We start from the raw sequence: 15,234 nt of genomic DNA, 5'->3' as shown, positions 1-15,234 counted from the left end.
CACCAAACCTCACTACACCTCACAACACTGTAAACCACACCACACTACACCTCACCTTACCACATCTCACCTCACCAAACCTCACCTCACATCACCATACCACACTCTACACCTCACCTCACCTCACCAAACCTCACCTCACCACACCTCACTTCACCTCACCAAACATCACCAACCCTCACAATACCACAAACCATACTGCACCTCATGTCACCTCAGGTCACCTCACTTCAACCCCGCTCAACTCACCACACCATATCTCACCTCAGCTCACATCACCATACCATGCCATACCACACCTCATCCTCTCACCTCACCTCACTAACCTCACCACACCTCACATCAGCTCTCCTCATCACTCCTCACTTCATCACACCTCACAATGCCATAACTCATCTCACCTCATCTCACTATACTTCACCACACCTCACTCATCTCACCACATCACACCTCAACACATCTCACTTGATCACCTCACCCCACCTCACCTCATATCACGTCACCTTGCCTCACCTCACAATACCTCACCTAACCTCACCTCACATCACCATGCCTCATTAAACCTCACTTCAGTACTGAGAAAGGAGCCATGCTGGGGTTAAATGGAGGACCAAGGAAATTAGTCCAGGTTGGACTGTCCTGCCTGATGCCCAGCACTAGCCCAAATCAAAGCATATCTTAGAAAAATTTGAGATTATCAGTGATTTTTTTTAATCTAACAGCTTTCAGGGAAAGAAAACAAAAATAGGTCATATTCAAAGGATTGGGATAAAAATGGCATCATATTTCTCAATAAAGATGTTAGAACTAGAAAACTGTGTTCTGCTACTTTCAAGATTCTCAGCCATAATTTATCTTTCTTTCAACTGAAGACAGAAAAATATAAGCTTCCTCTTTGAGGAAAAAAATGTAAGCTTAAAATATGTAGTCTTTCTGAAGAAAAGGAATTAAGGGAAACTATGAAGCACATCATTTATCTTCATTGTTGCTGAAACACCTATTATTTGTGAAAAGACCTTATTACCATTTTCCACAAGCGGGACATTGTCCAAAAGCTCCTTCTTAGGAAATAGGCTAGCATCTTCTTCCATCGTGGGAAGCAGAAATTATCTACAAAAAAAATTATTACAGATATAGATGAATAAGGTCACAGTTTAAAAAAAAACATAAATATTGGATTTCATAAGAATTAATAATTTCTCTTGTAAAAAGACATTAAGAAAATGGAAAAGCCACAGCTTAGGAAAAATCATTTGCAGCACATAAACCTGACAAGTCTTACATCCAGAATATATAAAGAGCCCCTAAATATCAACAATATAAAGTCCAAACTCCGGGGCGCCTGGGTGGCTCAGTCGTTAAGCGACTGCCTTCGGCTCAGGTCATGATCCCAGGGTCCTGGGATCGAGTCCCACATCGGGCTCCCCGCTCCGTGGGAAGCCTGCTTCTCCCTCTCCCACTCCCCCTGCCTGTGTTCCCTCTCTCGCTGTCTCTCTCTCTCTGTCAAATAAAATCTTAAAAAAAAAAATAAAGTCCAAACTCCAACTGAAAAGGCACAGAAATTTTAGGACAGACATGGTAAGGGAAGATACACAAATGGCCAATAAGCTTGTGAAACTGCATGCAGCAGCATTAGTCACGGGGGAAGTGTGAAGTAGAACCACAATGAGATACGGCTGCATACCTATGAGAATGCCTAAAATCAAAAACACAAATATTAAGTCATAACACTAAATGTTATTGACATAGACTTACCGTGGGACCCAGAAATCCTACCTGAGGTATGTGCCCAAGAGAAACAAAAATATGTCCTTAAAAAAAATCTTGTACATGAATGTTTATAGCAACCTTACTCATAGAGCCCCCAACTGGAAACAACATAAGTGTCCATCAGTGTGAGAATGGAACACTGCTCAGTAACAAGACAGAATGAAGCTGATCCACACAAACATGTAGATGGATCTCAGAAACATTATGTCAGGTGCAGGAAGCCAGACACAAAAGAGAACGAGGAAACCCAAATGCAGGCAAAACTAATCGTCAGTGATAGCGGTTTCTGGGTTAAAGGCAGGGAATGGGGCGGGGGCATGAGGAACACAGTGGGTGGGGGATGTTCTAGGGCTTGTTTGGAGAGGTGGTTACATAGGTGTATATAATTACCAAACTCATCCCAGTGAATATTTAAGATGTGTGCGTGGTATAGAATGTGATGTATGTTACAGTACAGTTCAAGGCAATTCTTTTTTTTTTTTTAAGATTTTATTTATTTATTTGAGAGACAGAGAGCATGAGCAGGGAGAGGGGCAGAGGGAGAAAGAGAAGCAGACTCTCCGCTTAGCGGGGAGCCCGATGTGGGACTCAATCCCAGGGCTGTGGGATCATGACCTGAGCGGAAGGCAGATGCTTAACTGACTGAGCCACCCAGGAACCCCTCAAAAGCAATTCTTAAGAAATTTCAGAATATTCATTACACTTTGGTTATCATTTTGGGAATGTTAGGAGCTTTTCTGTGTAGAACTTAGTATGGAATGTTGATAGTATGTAGGAGATGCTAAAATTGTAGATGAATTTGTTTTTCATTGCTTGATTTAACAATTACTTCAGAATAATTCCCTGAAAAATATTTTCAAAGCCTAATAATGTTTCCTGGATAAATCATTAATAAGTCAATGCTAGTAATTCTTTTAAAATGCTACAAAGAAACAATCATGCGTTACAATTCTGAGAGACAGAATTTTAAGGCATCTTGTAAAATGCCAACAATGTTCCTCCTACTTGAAAAAGTCTATTAACTTGCTGGTCCGTGAATGGCAGAGCTTTCAGAAGATATTCATAAAGTGGTCGAATCTGTTCTGCTTTGTGCCCATGAACTCCATGTGCTCATGATGATGTAGTTTAATTGACCCCCCCCAATGAATGACTGTCTGATAAGAGGTGGAACATCACAGTTTCATTTAAAACAACTACATTAAACCACATATTTTTTTTTTTTAAGATTTTATTTTTAAGTAATCTCTACACCCAACATGGGGCTTGAATTCACAACCCAGAGGTCAAGAGTCACGGGGGAGCTGGGTGGTGCAGTTGGTTAAGCCTCGGGTTCTTGATTTTGGCTCAGGTCATGATCTCATAGTTGTGAGATCAAGCCCCATGTCCGGCTCTGCACTGGGCATGGAGTCAGCTTAAGATTCTCTCTCTCTGCCCCTCCCCACCCCCCTCTCTCTCTAAAAAAAAAAAAAAAAAAAAAAAAAGGAAGAAAGAAAGAAAGAAAGAAAAAAGAGTCACCGCTCCACTGACTGAGCCAGCCAGGTGCCCCTAAACCACCCACACTTTCAATGTCCAGTTAATAATGGTAGTTCCAGCAGGTGGCCTCTGATCCCTCTTAAATTCTCACTAAAACAACAGCAGAAGGATTCAGTTCTTCCAACACATGAATCTGTAAGGACAAGGCAGACAGGAGAAGACATAGTTCAAACAAAACAGAAGCTGGGAAGTGTGAGATGATATGGCCCCGGCAGGCGGAGGCGCGGACTGACCCTCCAGGAGAGAAACTTGGACCACGAAACCCCTTGGTGTAGCATCAGCCAATGAAAGGCCCCAGAACTGGGTGTCTCTGAAGGGGGGGGGGGGGGTGAAGTAGAATAAAAAACAGAGATTTGCTAAAACATGCTTAGGAAGCAGCTGGAACTTCATCTCTGGTTTTGGCAGTGTGGCTGTCCAGTGTGCCAGCCATCACACTAAAAATAAGCAGAAATGCTGGTTAAATTGTTTTTAATTGCCTTAAGAACCTTGAAGAATTGACTAGAAAATACGAAATCTTCGGGTCAAAATCTAAGTGAAGGCAAGAATATAAATGGTTTAAATGGCCAAGGTTAAAAAAAAAAAAGTCTCTTTTTAAATGGGATGAAAAGACCAATAACAACAACCAAAAAATCTAACTGTATGGAAGCGCTGCATTTTAAAAGTCAGAAAAAGATGCACTGGGTAGAAACTGTAAATAGGAAGCTGGTGGAGTTATCTAGAAACACACAAAACACTTGAGGCAAAAAGGGGCAACAGCAATAAAGAGCCTCCTAACCAGACGTTCAGCTGCCCAGGAAGATGCAACAATTTTAAATCCACGTGCATTCACTAACATAGTCACAAAGTAACCAAAGCAAAGATGGACAGAACAAGGAAAAGGTCAAAATACAGACTCTCATGGGAAATTTTAACACACCTCTCTCAGGAACTGATAACAAAACCAGATAAAATAAGTCATCAACAACACACATTTGGACAACATCATTAACAAAAGGAACGGACAAACATATCTGGAACACGACAGCTACAGAATTTTCAGTGCTCCCTAAAAGCAAACACAGAACATTTACAGAAGCCATCTCTTGGCCCAAAGCAGGTCTCCATGAATTTCAAAGGACTGGAATGGTACACAGCTTTGTACAGAGTAGGGAACATAGTCAATTATGTCCTGATGACTTTGTATGGTGACAGATGGTGACAGGACTTATCATGGTAACAATTTCATAAGGTAGATAAATATCAAATCACTATGGTGTCCACCTGAAATGAACACAATATTGTATGTCAGTTATTCCTCAGTAAAAACAATGCTAAAAAGCTTGTTCTCTGACCAAAAGCCATCAGCCCAAATCAGTAATAGAGAACTACTTTTTGAGAACTACTAAGAAATATACTTTTTTAAAAAAAAGATTTATTTATTTTAGAGACAGAGTGAGGGTATAGGCAGGGGGAGGGACAGAGGGAGAGAGAGAGAGAATCCCAGGCAGACTCCCTGCTGAGCATGGAGCCCAACTCGGGGCTTGATCCCGTGACCCTGAGATCATGACTTCAGCCGAAATCAACAGTCGCAGCTTTAACTGAGCGAGCCACCCAGGTGCCCCTAAGAAACATACTTCTAAATAACCCATGGGTCAAAGGAAAAGCCATGGTGGAAATGATACAATACTTGGAACTGAGTTATAATGACCAGAGCACCTGACAACCTGCTGGGCAGCTAGAGCCCAGCCGACTTGCGGCCCTGACTGCGCCTATCAGCTGCAAACGTGCTCAACAACCCAGTTCAAGCAGTTACACAAAGAACTGCGAAAGAAACCCAAAGAAAGTGGAAGACAGAAGATTAAAAAGATTAGAAATTCATGCAACAAAAACAAACGTGAGAGAGAGGCTCCTGAAAACCAGAAGCTTGTATTTTTAAAAGATTTCTAAAACTGACAAATATCTCATGAAACATTAAAAAGTGAAAAAGTCAGGGCGCCTGGGTGGCTCAGTTGGTTAAGCGACTGCCTTCGGCTCAGGTCATGATCCTGGAGTCCCGGGATCGAGTCCCGCATCGGGCTCCCTGCTCGGCGGGGAGTCTGCTTCTCCCTCTGACCCTCTCATGCTCTCTCTCATTCTCTGTCTCAAATAAATAAAATCTTTAAAAATAAATAAATAAAAAAAATAAAAAGTGAAAAAGTCAATCAACAACTTTATGCCAATAAATGTGAAAATTTAGACAATGGACAAGTTACTAGAAAAATGTTACTAATCAACATTGTTTGAAGAAAAGAAAAAACTTAAAGAATCCCCTAAGCATAAAAGAAACTCAATGGACAGTCAGAGACATTCCTGCAATGGGAGCTCGGGGCGAAGAGGCTTCCCTGCCGAGTTCCGGGAAACCCGGGAGGTGCAGGAAGCAGGAGCAGAAGGCCAGCTCCCTGACGTATTTCCTGAGCTCACGTCACCTTTGTCACCAAAGCTGGACAGAGCAAGTGGAGAGAGACTCGCGGCTCGCATGGCTCATGCCAATGCAGGGTGAAGCATCCCCAGCCCAAATCCCGCAGTGGCACGTGGGTGAAACCTCAGGACCCCCTGGGCTGGTTTAGCATTAGAAATCAGCTTAATTCACCACGGTGACAGACCAAAGGAAGGGAATTATGTGATCAACTCGATCAATTGTGGGAAAAAGTATTGATAAAATTCAATATCCTACTCAGGCTTTTTAAAAAGACTTCGCAATCTTCTACTAGACACGGACTTCGTTAATGTGGAAAGGCTGTTTGCAGGAAGCGTCATGTGTCCTCCTAACCATGAAAAGCGTGCCTGCAGGACTGAGAACAAAACAAGGATGTTCGCTTCCACTCAGAGCTGCCCGGGGCTCCCAGCCAGAACCCGCTAAAAGGAACAAAAGGTGCTCAGAAGTGGAAATATTTTCAGATCACATGACTGTGTGTGTAGAAAATCCAAATGGGCACACAGATATCCACAGTTATTGAGACGATTTAGTAATGTCGCTAGATATTAAGTTCAGTCATAAAAACCAAATGTATTCCCATTTATCAGAACAGATGGGAAAATGAGATTTGGAAGAGATGCCGTGTATTTACAGTCATGTCAATAAATCTGAAGTACGTAAGAACAGACAACCAAAGATGTGCAGAACCTCTCCGGAGAAAATGCTGGAGCCTCCCTGGGGGACATTAAAGGAGGCCTCAATATACATAAATGGAACAAATGATCCAGAAACTTCAACAAATGGATGTCACGGCAGAGAAGAGGGATGGGGAGGCTGCTTTAAACCAGAAGGGCCTTAAGAAACAAGTCAGCCACCTGCGGTGTGGGGTCCTGTTTGGACCCTGATTCAAGGGAGCAACCGTAGAAGACATTTTTGAGATGATGTGGGAAAATGAACCCAGATTGGTATTAGATTTTATTAAGAAATTCATGTTAATTTTGTTGGGGTTGATAATGATTTCGCAGTTATGCTAAAAGTGAGTCTTCACCTGTTAGAGCTGTAGTTACAGGTAAAAACATCACACCTGGGCTTTTCTTTAAACTGCATCAACCAGAACCCGCAAGCGAGGAGCAGCAGGTGGGCCACACGGTACCTGCGAGACCCCGTCACCACCTTCTCTACCTTTCTGAGATCGCACGTTTCCACGGTAAACGTGCAAAAAAAGAATACAGCTAATATAAACAAATAAAGGCTCAAGTACTGGAGACTCAGTGCTGTCAAGACGCCAATTCTCTCCAAATTGCTCTGCAGATTCACTAACCCCCCCAAATCCAGCAGGAGTGCGTGTGTGCGTGTGTGTGTGAGCACGCGTGTGTGTGTGTGTCACCAGCTGGCAAGGGTGGACACCTCAGTCACGGGCTGAGGAACTGGGCCTTCCTGCAGGGACTCGGTCCCTCGGGAAGAGCGAAACTTGGCTGCAGTGGATGGTGGGGGGTGGGCAGCTTCACGGCGTCAGGGTTTCCCACGCAGGACACTGAAAACATCAGCCACGAGACGAAAAGCCAGCAGACGGTCACGTACGTTTAAATTAAAAACTTTTGTTCAGAGGACGCCCGAGGGAGAGTTAAAGTTACAAACCAGAAGACTTTCGACACGTTACCCAACAGGGCTGCCGTCCCGACCACGTAAGGACTACCCACGAACCAACAAAGGTGGGCAGCCTTGTGGCAAAGCAGCGAGACTCCCGCGCACTTCACACCACAGAACTACCCCACGGCAGTAAGTGCGGCAGCCACGCGCCCGGGGTGTCCGTGGGCCCCAAGTCACGCCTGCTCTCCCGGCGGTATTGATGGTGCTCCCTTTAAGTCTTAACCGGGCTCCTGCTTTGGATGAGAAATGATTTGTTGGTAATAAACAAAAATTGCCCAACCTCATTTGTAATTAGAGAAATGCAAATTAAAACCACAAACTTGGGGGCACCTGGGGGGCTCAGTCGGTGAAGCGTCTGCCTTCGGCTCAGGTCATGATCCCGGGGTCCTGGGATTGACCTGCTCAACAGGGAGTCTGCCCCCCAAATAAATAAATAAAATCTTTTTTTAAAAAAGTAAAGTTAAAACGTATACACCTCTGTATTACTTTCCCATTACTGCTGTAACAAGTGACCGCAAACCCAGTGACTTAGCAGATTTATTACCTTATGATTCCGATGGTCAGATTCTGAAATGAGTCTCACTGGGTTAAAATCCAGGTGTGTGCAGGGCCGCATTCCTTTCTGGAGGTCACCCACACTCTTTGGCTCAAGGCCCCATTCTACCACCGTCAAATCCAGCAGTGTGAGCTACCGTCCTATCCTGGGGCTCTCTGACTCTCTCTCCGGCCTCCTGGTTCCACTTCTGAGGACCCTGTGGTTGCACTGGGCACACCTGGATAATCCAGGATCATCTCCCCAGCTCAAACCCCCAGCTAACAACCTGAATTCCCCTGCCACATCTTCTAACATATCCCCGAGTTCCGAGGATTAGGTCATGGACACCTCTGGGGGGCATTATTCTGCCTCCCGTTCTCTCTGACTCCGCGGTTCCGCTCCTGGGTGTGCGTCCTATGGACGCTCTTAGATGCTGTGGTAGCGTCCTGGGGTTACCACCGCCAATGCGACACACTGGGTGTCTCAGGGCAACAGAAAGTTATTCTCTCACACTTCCGGAGGCTGGGGATCTGCCATCGAGGTGGTGGCAGGGCCATGCTCCCCCTGAAGTGCGGGGCTAGAGGATGTTCCAGGCCTCCCTCCAAGGTTCCAACAGTCCCCTGGCTTGTGGCAGGCTAGCTCCAACCTTCATATGATGTTCTCCCTGTGCACACATCTACGTCCAAATAAAGACACCTGTCATATGACCTCATCTTAACGAATGACATCCCCAATGACCCTATTTCCAAATGAGGTCGCATTCTGAGATCCTGGGGATTAGGGCTCAGCCTATTATGTTTTCTCCTTGAGGCAACACAATTCAACGCGTAACATGCTCAGGCATCGGGACACATAACGGGACCCCCCAGAGTGGCAGTGCTCGGAAGGGCAGCACGTCCGGAAACCCACAGCAGGACGGCAGCAGCCGCAGGATTCCTCCCCCGGAGGGCTCTGGGGTAACGCGAACGATCCACCACCATGGGTCGTGCTGCGGGAGCACCAACGTGACTGACAGGGAAGCAGGTGCAAAAGCACATACACTGCCCTTGCCCTTTCCTCCACTTTCAGAGTAGGTGCCGAGACGCGGCAGGTGAAGCAGGGTCCACAGCGGCCCAGACGGGGGTGTCGGGGCCTGACTGCTGAGGGGGGAGCGTGGGGGAGTCGCGGCCCAGAGCTGGATGTCAGGCCCGAGCAGGAGGAGGGCTGCCCTGTGGAGGGCATCAGAGCCCAAGCAGGGTGTGTGTGGGGGTGTCCACTGGGAGCCACCCAGCTCCAGCCTCGGAGGGATGACACGGCCACATAGCTTCAAAGTGTCTCCTGACAAAACACGTGTACATTGCAAAGGGAAAAAGTAATTTCCCAGTGCAGACGGTGGCAGACACCGCTTTAATTCAGCGATCAAGGCGAACATCAGCGGTAATGTGACAAATGGGCCACCGTGAGCCACCTGACAGGGTGGAAGGAGCAGAGAGTGGTGCATAAATTCTGTGACTTTCCTGCCAAGGACGCATAACGCAGATCTCATCTTGGGGAAACATCAGACAAGCCCACACGGAACAGCTTTCTACAAACCCGCCTGCAGCCACATCAAAGGTGCCGTCATGAAAGTCCAGGACAGGCTGGGGAATGCTGGGGGCTGGAGATTAAAGAAACACAACGACTGGGTGCCTGGGTGGCTCAGTTGGTTAAGCGACTGCCTTCGGCTCAGGTCATGATCCTGGAGTCCCGGGATCGAGTCCCGCATCGGGCTCCCTGCTCGGCGGGGAGTCTGCTTCTCCCTCTGACCCTCCCCTGTCTCATGTGCTCTCTCTCTCTCAAATAAATAAATAATATCTTTTAAAAAAAATTATAAAAAAAAAGAAACACAACGATCACAGAGTGCAATGCGTGATCCCAGACGGGGTCCTTTTGCTTTTGCGACTTTATGGGATCGCCTGCCAAAACATGCTTAACTGGGGCCGAGGACCAGTGGTGGGGACACGTCCATGTGACTGTCCTGTCTTTGATGGCCATCCTGCGGTCACGTCCCTGCACAGTGTGGCGCAGTCAGAATGCATCACGTAAGCGATTTATTCCCAAATGCTTCAGGAAAAGAAGATTTTGGTGCTGAACTGGGAACTTTTATGTAAACTTGGGGTTGTTTCAAAAATTAAAAAGAATATATACAGTACTATTCCATTTATACGAAGTTTAAAAACCAGCAAAGCTTAACTATGTTGTTTAGGAATGCGTACACAGGTAGTACACCTAAAGAAAAGCGAGGAAATTCGGATCACCACAGCCAGCCCCGGGTCTTGGGGGTGAAGGAGGTTGGCCTGCCGCAAGGGAGGGGCGGGGTGACCTTTGCGGTGTTGACACGGTTCTATTTCTTGACTTGGGTAGTTGCTACTGATGTTCTTTTCTCTTGCTCTCTCTCTTTCTTGCTTTCTCTCTCTCTCTATTATTTTTTCCCCTTAAACCAACCTGTGCGCTGTGTGCGTGGATGCGCGCGCGTCTCCCTGCAGGGCGTACCTGTGCGGGAACTCCTGGCGCCTGGCGGACCGAGCGGGCCTGCTCAGTACCTGGCGCAGCACCCGGCTCAGCGCAGGTGTTCAGCGAAGGCCGCGAGGAGAGGAGTAGCAGCTGATGGCGAAACACAGCACGGCCCCTCCACTGCCCAAACTGGGTTAACCCTTGAAAAACCCAATGGGGGCGCTTGGGTGGCTCAGGCGGTTAAGCGTCTGCCTTCCGCGCGGGTCACGGTCCCGGGTCCTGCGACCCGGCCCCGCATTGGGCTCCCTGCCCAGTGGGGAGCCTGCTTCTCTCTCTCCCTCTGCTCCCCCCCCGCTCGTTCTCTCTCTCTCTGATAAATAAAATCTTCAAAAAAGTAAACTTAAAAAAGAAAGAAAAGCCCAGTGGGAGGACTTGGGGAGGACTTGGGCGCCCTTCCTCCCACGGGCCCACCAGCCGGGCTCCCCCAGCCGGCGTGCGGAGCCGGCGCACGACCCCGAGGGGCGGCCGCCAGGGCGGGGACCCCGAAGCCCACCGGGGGCGAGACCCACTGCAGCAGGTGCCTGCCTGGCAGAACCTGGGCGGAGCGCGCTGAGCCGGGCCGGGGGCTCCGGGGCGGACGGACCCACCTCTCTGCGGGCCGCTGCGGCTCGCGGGGCTCCTCCGGGGGCTCCCCGACGGCGGCGTCGGCGGCGGGCGGTTCCATGGCAACGGGCGGCTCCACGGGGCGGGGAGCCCGCGCGCCGCACGCACCCCTGCTCGGGCGATGGTTCGGTCCGGCGCGCCCCCGCGCAGGCGCAGTGCGGCCGGGCAGAGGGGCGCGGAGGGCATCCCGGGGCTCGGGGGCGCGGCAGCGCGCGGGGTCGCCGCCGGGGGGCTTGGCCCAAGCAGGCTCAAGTTCAGATTGGTCGTCAGCGCGAAAAAGTCGGTGTGCTCACACGAGGTCGGGATTTGCACTGCTGTTTGTAGGATAGGGCCGCGCTGGAGGGGCGTCCCCTTCCTGCCCACCGGGCCCGGTGTCGCCGTTATTCCGTAGCCCCTGCCCTCCCCTCCCATCAGGCGACCTCCCTGGCCGCGGAGGGTGAGTTTGCCGCGCACGCGTGGGGCTGTGACGACGGGCCCCTCGCACCAGGCCACGCGGGGACACGGGAGTGCCCTTGCGGAGCGCAGCCCCTGCCCGCACGCTGCCTGCGCCTGACCTGCAAGGTGGCCGGCCCTGCGGGCCCCGCGCTGGCTGTGACCCGTGCCTCCTGGGGCCACGGGAGGTCCAGGAAGTGCTTTGGTCTTGTGCTGGGCAGACCATCCTTCGGGATAGCCACCAAGCCTTGCGGAAAGCACGCAAAGGTGGGAACCGTGCCGGTGAGCCGGTGACAGCACGCACCTCCGCGGTCATCGACCGCTGGTGGCGTGCGGGGCTTCTCCCCGCTCGGAAGGCTGGGCCGGAGGAGCAGAGCTAAGGGCCCGTATGAGCCCACGGTAGCTTCTCTAACAGAAGTTGTACTTCTCCGCTCCCACCCCACCCGCACACCAGGCTTCTTCCTTACCGGCTTTGCCTCTCTGGGCCTTTCCCTATTAACCATCCATGCACTTTCACTACAGAAGGGAAGGCTAGCAGAGGCCTGCAAACAGCCCCTTGTTCACCAGGAACAGCCGTCCAGCGGAGCAGCTCTGAAGATACGAGGACTGTTCCCATGTTCTGCCTGGAGTGATCTTCAAAACCTATTGTTAAGAAAAAAGAAGTTGTGGAACAGTGTGTATGGTATCTTGCTAAGAAGGGGCAGAGGCAATAAGAACATACATGTGTATTTTCCTACATTAAAAAGTGACATAAAAATAGTTCCCAACCAGGGTCAGGAAGGTGAGTTGCATGGAGAAATTAGATTTCTCTAAATGTGCTTGTCCCTTTGGCTATGGAACTGTGTGAATACAGAGCCAAAAATAAATCCATTCCTAAAAATTGGAAACAAAATGAAAGCAACGAACCCAACTGCATGTCAGGTTGGTGGCTTAACCTTACAGAAAAGAATTCAAGTGACTTTAAAACCCAACAATTTGATTGTACTTGACTAGTAAGGGCAAAAAGAGCTGTAAAGCTCAAATTGTTTGCCGTAGTCCTGGTCTTAGTAGAAATGTTGCTATTGCCCTTCCGGAATTGCATGAAGTGAGGTATAGCAAATACGTAGTATGGTAATATTAGGAACCAACATTTTCACCTTGAGAGAAGAGATAGAAATATAAAATAAGTTTAAAACCGTAATCTTGGGTGTAAATGGGAAATACTAGTATGAATTAATAGAATTTAAAAAAATGTATTTCTCGGGTGCCTGGGTGGCTCAGTCGGTTAAGCCTCGGACTCTTGATTTCGGCTCGTCATGATCTCAGGGTTGTGAGATTGAACCCCGGTCCAGCTCCGTGCTGCACGTGGAGCCTGCTTAGAATTCTCTCTCTCCCTCTCCCTCTGCCCTTCTGCCCCTGCTTGCACGCACACTCTCTCTCTATAAGTAAATAAATAATAAAAAATTTATTTCTTAGCTCCGTCCACTGAAAAGGTCTAGAACTGTCCAATATGGTAGCCACTGGACGCATGTGGCTATTTCAATTTAAAATTAATTAAAATTAAATACTTGAACAGGTATTTTTACACCAGTGTTCGCAGCAGCATTATTCATAATAGACAAAAGGTGGAAACAACCCAAATGTCCATCAATGCAAGAATGGGTAAATAAAATGTGATCTATACATACAATAGAATATTATCCAGCCTCAGAAAGGAATGAAATTCTGACACATACTACAGCATGCATGAACCTTGAAGACATTGTGCTAAGTGAAATAAGCCAGACACAAAAGAACAAATATTGTTTGATTTCACTTATACGAGATACATAGTGTAGTCAAATTCATAGAGACAGAAAGTGGAATGGTGGTTGCTAGGAGCTGGGGGTGGGTGTGAAATGGGGAGTTAGTATTTAATGGGACAGTTTCAGTTTGGGAAAATGGAGGGATTTTGGAGATGGGTGGTGGTGATGGATGCAAACAACATGAATGTAGGTAATGTTGCTGAACTATACACTTAAAAATGGTTAAAATGAGGGGCACCTGGGTGGCTCAGTCGGTTAAGCATCTGCCTTCGGCTCAGGTCATGATCCCAGGGTCCTGGGATCAAGCCCTGCATCAGGCTCCCTGCTCACTGGGGAGTCTGCTTCTCCCTCTGCCTCTCCCCCTGCTTGTGCTCTCTCCTTCTCTCTCTCAAATAAATAAATAACACCTTTTTAAAAAATGGTTAAGATGGTAAAATTTATGCCATGTATATTTTACCACAATAAAGATGTATCAATTAAATAAAATTTAAAATTCCATTCCTTGGAGTGCCTGGCTGGCTTAGGATGTGGAGCATGCAACTCTTGGTCTTGGGGTCGTGAGTTCAAGCCCCAGATTGGGTGTGGAGCCTACCCTAAAGAAATAAATTAAATTTAAAAAATAAATAAAATAAAATTCCATTCCTTGGTTGCAGTAGCCACATTTCAAGTGTTCCGTAGCCCTGTGTGGCTAGTTGCTGCCATATTAGACAGCAGAGATATGAAAAGTGCCCATTTCTCTTGGGTTGCACTGGTCTAAAAACAATCACCAGTTCAGTAGCACTCTTAGCTCCCAGCTCGTTGTCCCTGCTGCCATTCCTACAAAAAGAAACCACAGCTTCTTAGAAAAATGACTGATTTCAGATCTGAGGCAGAAAACACACAAGATGATCTTGGAGCCTCTTCTCAACAGAAAGCAAGGAAATTATCAATGAGTCCAGCATTGTGTCAGAGGACTTGCTAGCCAATGTGGAGGTGCTCCTCTTGGCCAAAGTAAGGACAATTTGAGTATCAAAAAAAAAAAAAAAAAAAAAAAAAGTAAATACAGTGGATTGAAGCACAGCAAATACGTTAACATCCATGAGTTCATTAAAAATAAAATCCTCATTGATCACTTTTGAAGGATGCTAGAATACTACGTCACTATTCTGAAAACTGCTGCAGCTTCCGTGGAGAAGCTCTGCTCTGATCTCCCTTCAAGAAACGTTTTGCATTTAGCCGAGAGGAGTGCAGCAGTGCCATAGTTGAGCTGAGTTATCTTTCGGGGTAGTTCCTGGTCAATGATTGAGCATGGCAGGGGCTCTAGGTGGATCATACCCACCAGCCCTAGGATTCCTCTAATGGACAATCTCCGCTCCAGAGTTCCTCCACCCCCTTCCCTTGGGTTGGCCAAAACTTTGTCAGATTTGCATTAGAGTTAGGTTCTCCCTGCCCAATTCTGCTTCTCCCCACTGTCCATCCACAGGCTTCAGATCAGTATTGCAGTCTGTGGGTTTCCTCAGCCCAATTTCACTTCACCCCCACCCCCATCTTTCATAGGCATGAGCCCCCAGTAAATCTCTTGTATTTTGAATGCCATTTCATAGTCTGCTTACCGGAGGACACAAATTAACAGTTGGTAGCAGGAATGGTCTTAGACAGTAGATGGTAAGAGGGGGATTTGTAATTAGATCACTCACTGCCCAGCTGGCCATGAGTACCCCATCCTGGGTTGTATGTGGCAGCCCATTGATACAGTGTTCACCAATAATAAATCGGGAGAACAGTGGTTGGTACAGTGATTGACGAGAATGTGTGTTTGGGAGGATGAAGGAGATACATACAAGAACGGTACATCTCAGGGTCGTGAGATCGAGCCCTATGTCAGGCTCTGTGCTCAATGCTGAGTCTGCTTGAGACTGTTTCTCCCTCTCCCTCTGCCCCTCCTGCTCACGCTCTTTCTCTCTCTCAAATAAATTTAAAAA

The 15,234-nt window shown here is 47.7% G+C and overlaps 1 protein-coding gene across 1 annotated transcript in view; it reads right to left on the bottom strand.

Moving 5' to 3' along the window:
* CFAP74 (cilia and flagella associated protein 74) overlaps positions 1-1,119 on the bottom strand; it is a 52,926-nt gene extending 51,807 nt beyond the window's left edge. The window contains exon 1 of the mRNA XM_035019978.1: positions 1,025-1,119. Coding sequence (XP_034875869.1) covers positions 1,025-1,091 — 67 coding nt within the window. The 5' untranslated portion in view covers positions 1,092-1,119. The remainder of the gene's footprint in view (positions 1-1,024) is intronic.
* Positions 1,120-15,234: the final 14,115 nt, after the last annotated feature.

The sequence above is a fragment of the Mirounga leonina genome, unplaced genomic scaffold, assembly GCF_011800145.1.
Source record: "Mirounga leonina isolate KUSES-001 unplaced genomic scaffold, KU_Mleo_1.0 Mir_173, whole genome shotgun sequence".
Classification (NCBI taxonomy): Eukaryota; Metazoa; Chordata; class Mammalia; order Carnivora; family Phocidae; genus Mirounga; species Mirounga leonina.
The sequence above is the reverse complement of the archived record's forward strand: the minus strand, read 5'-3'. Positions and strand labels throughout refer to the sequence as shown.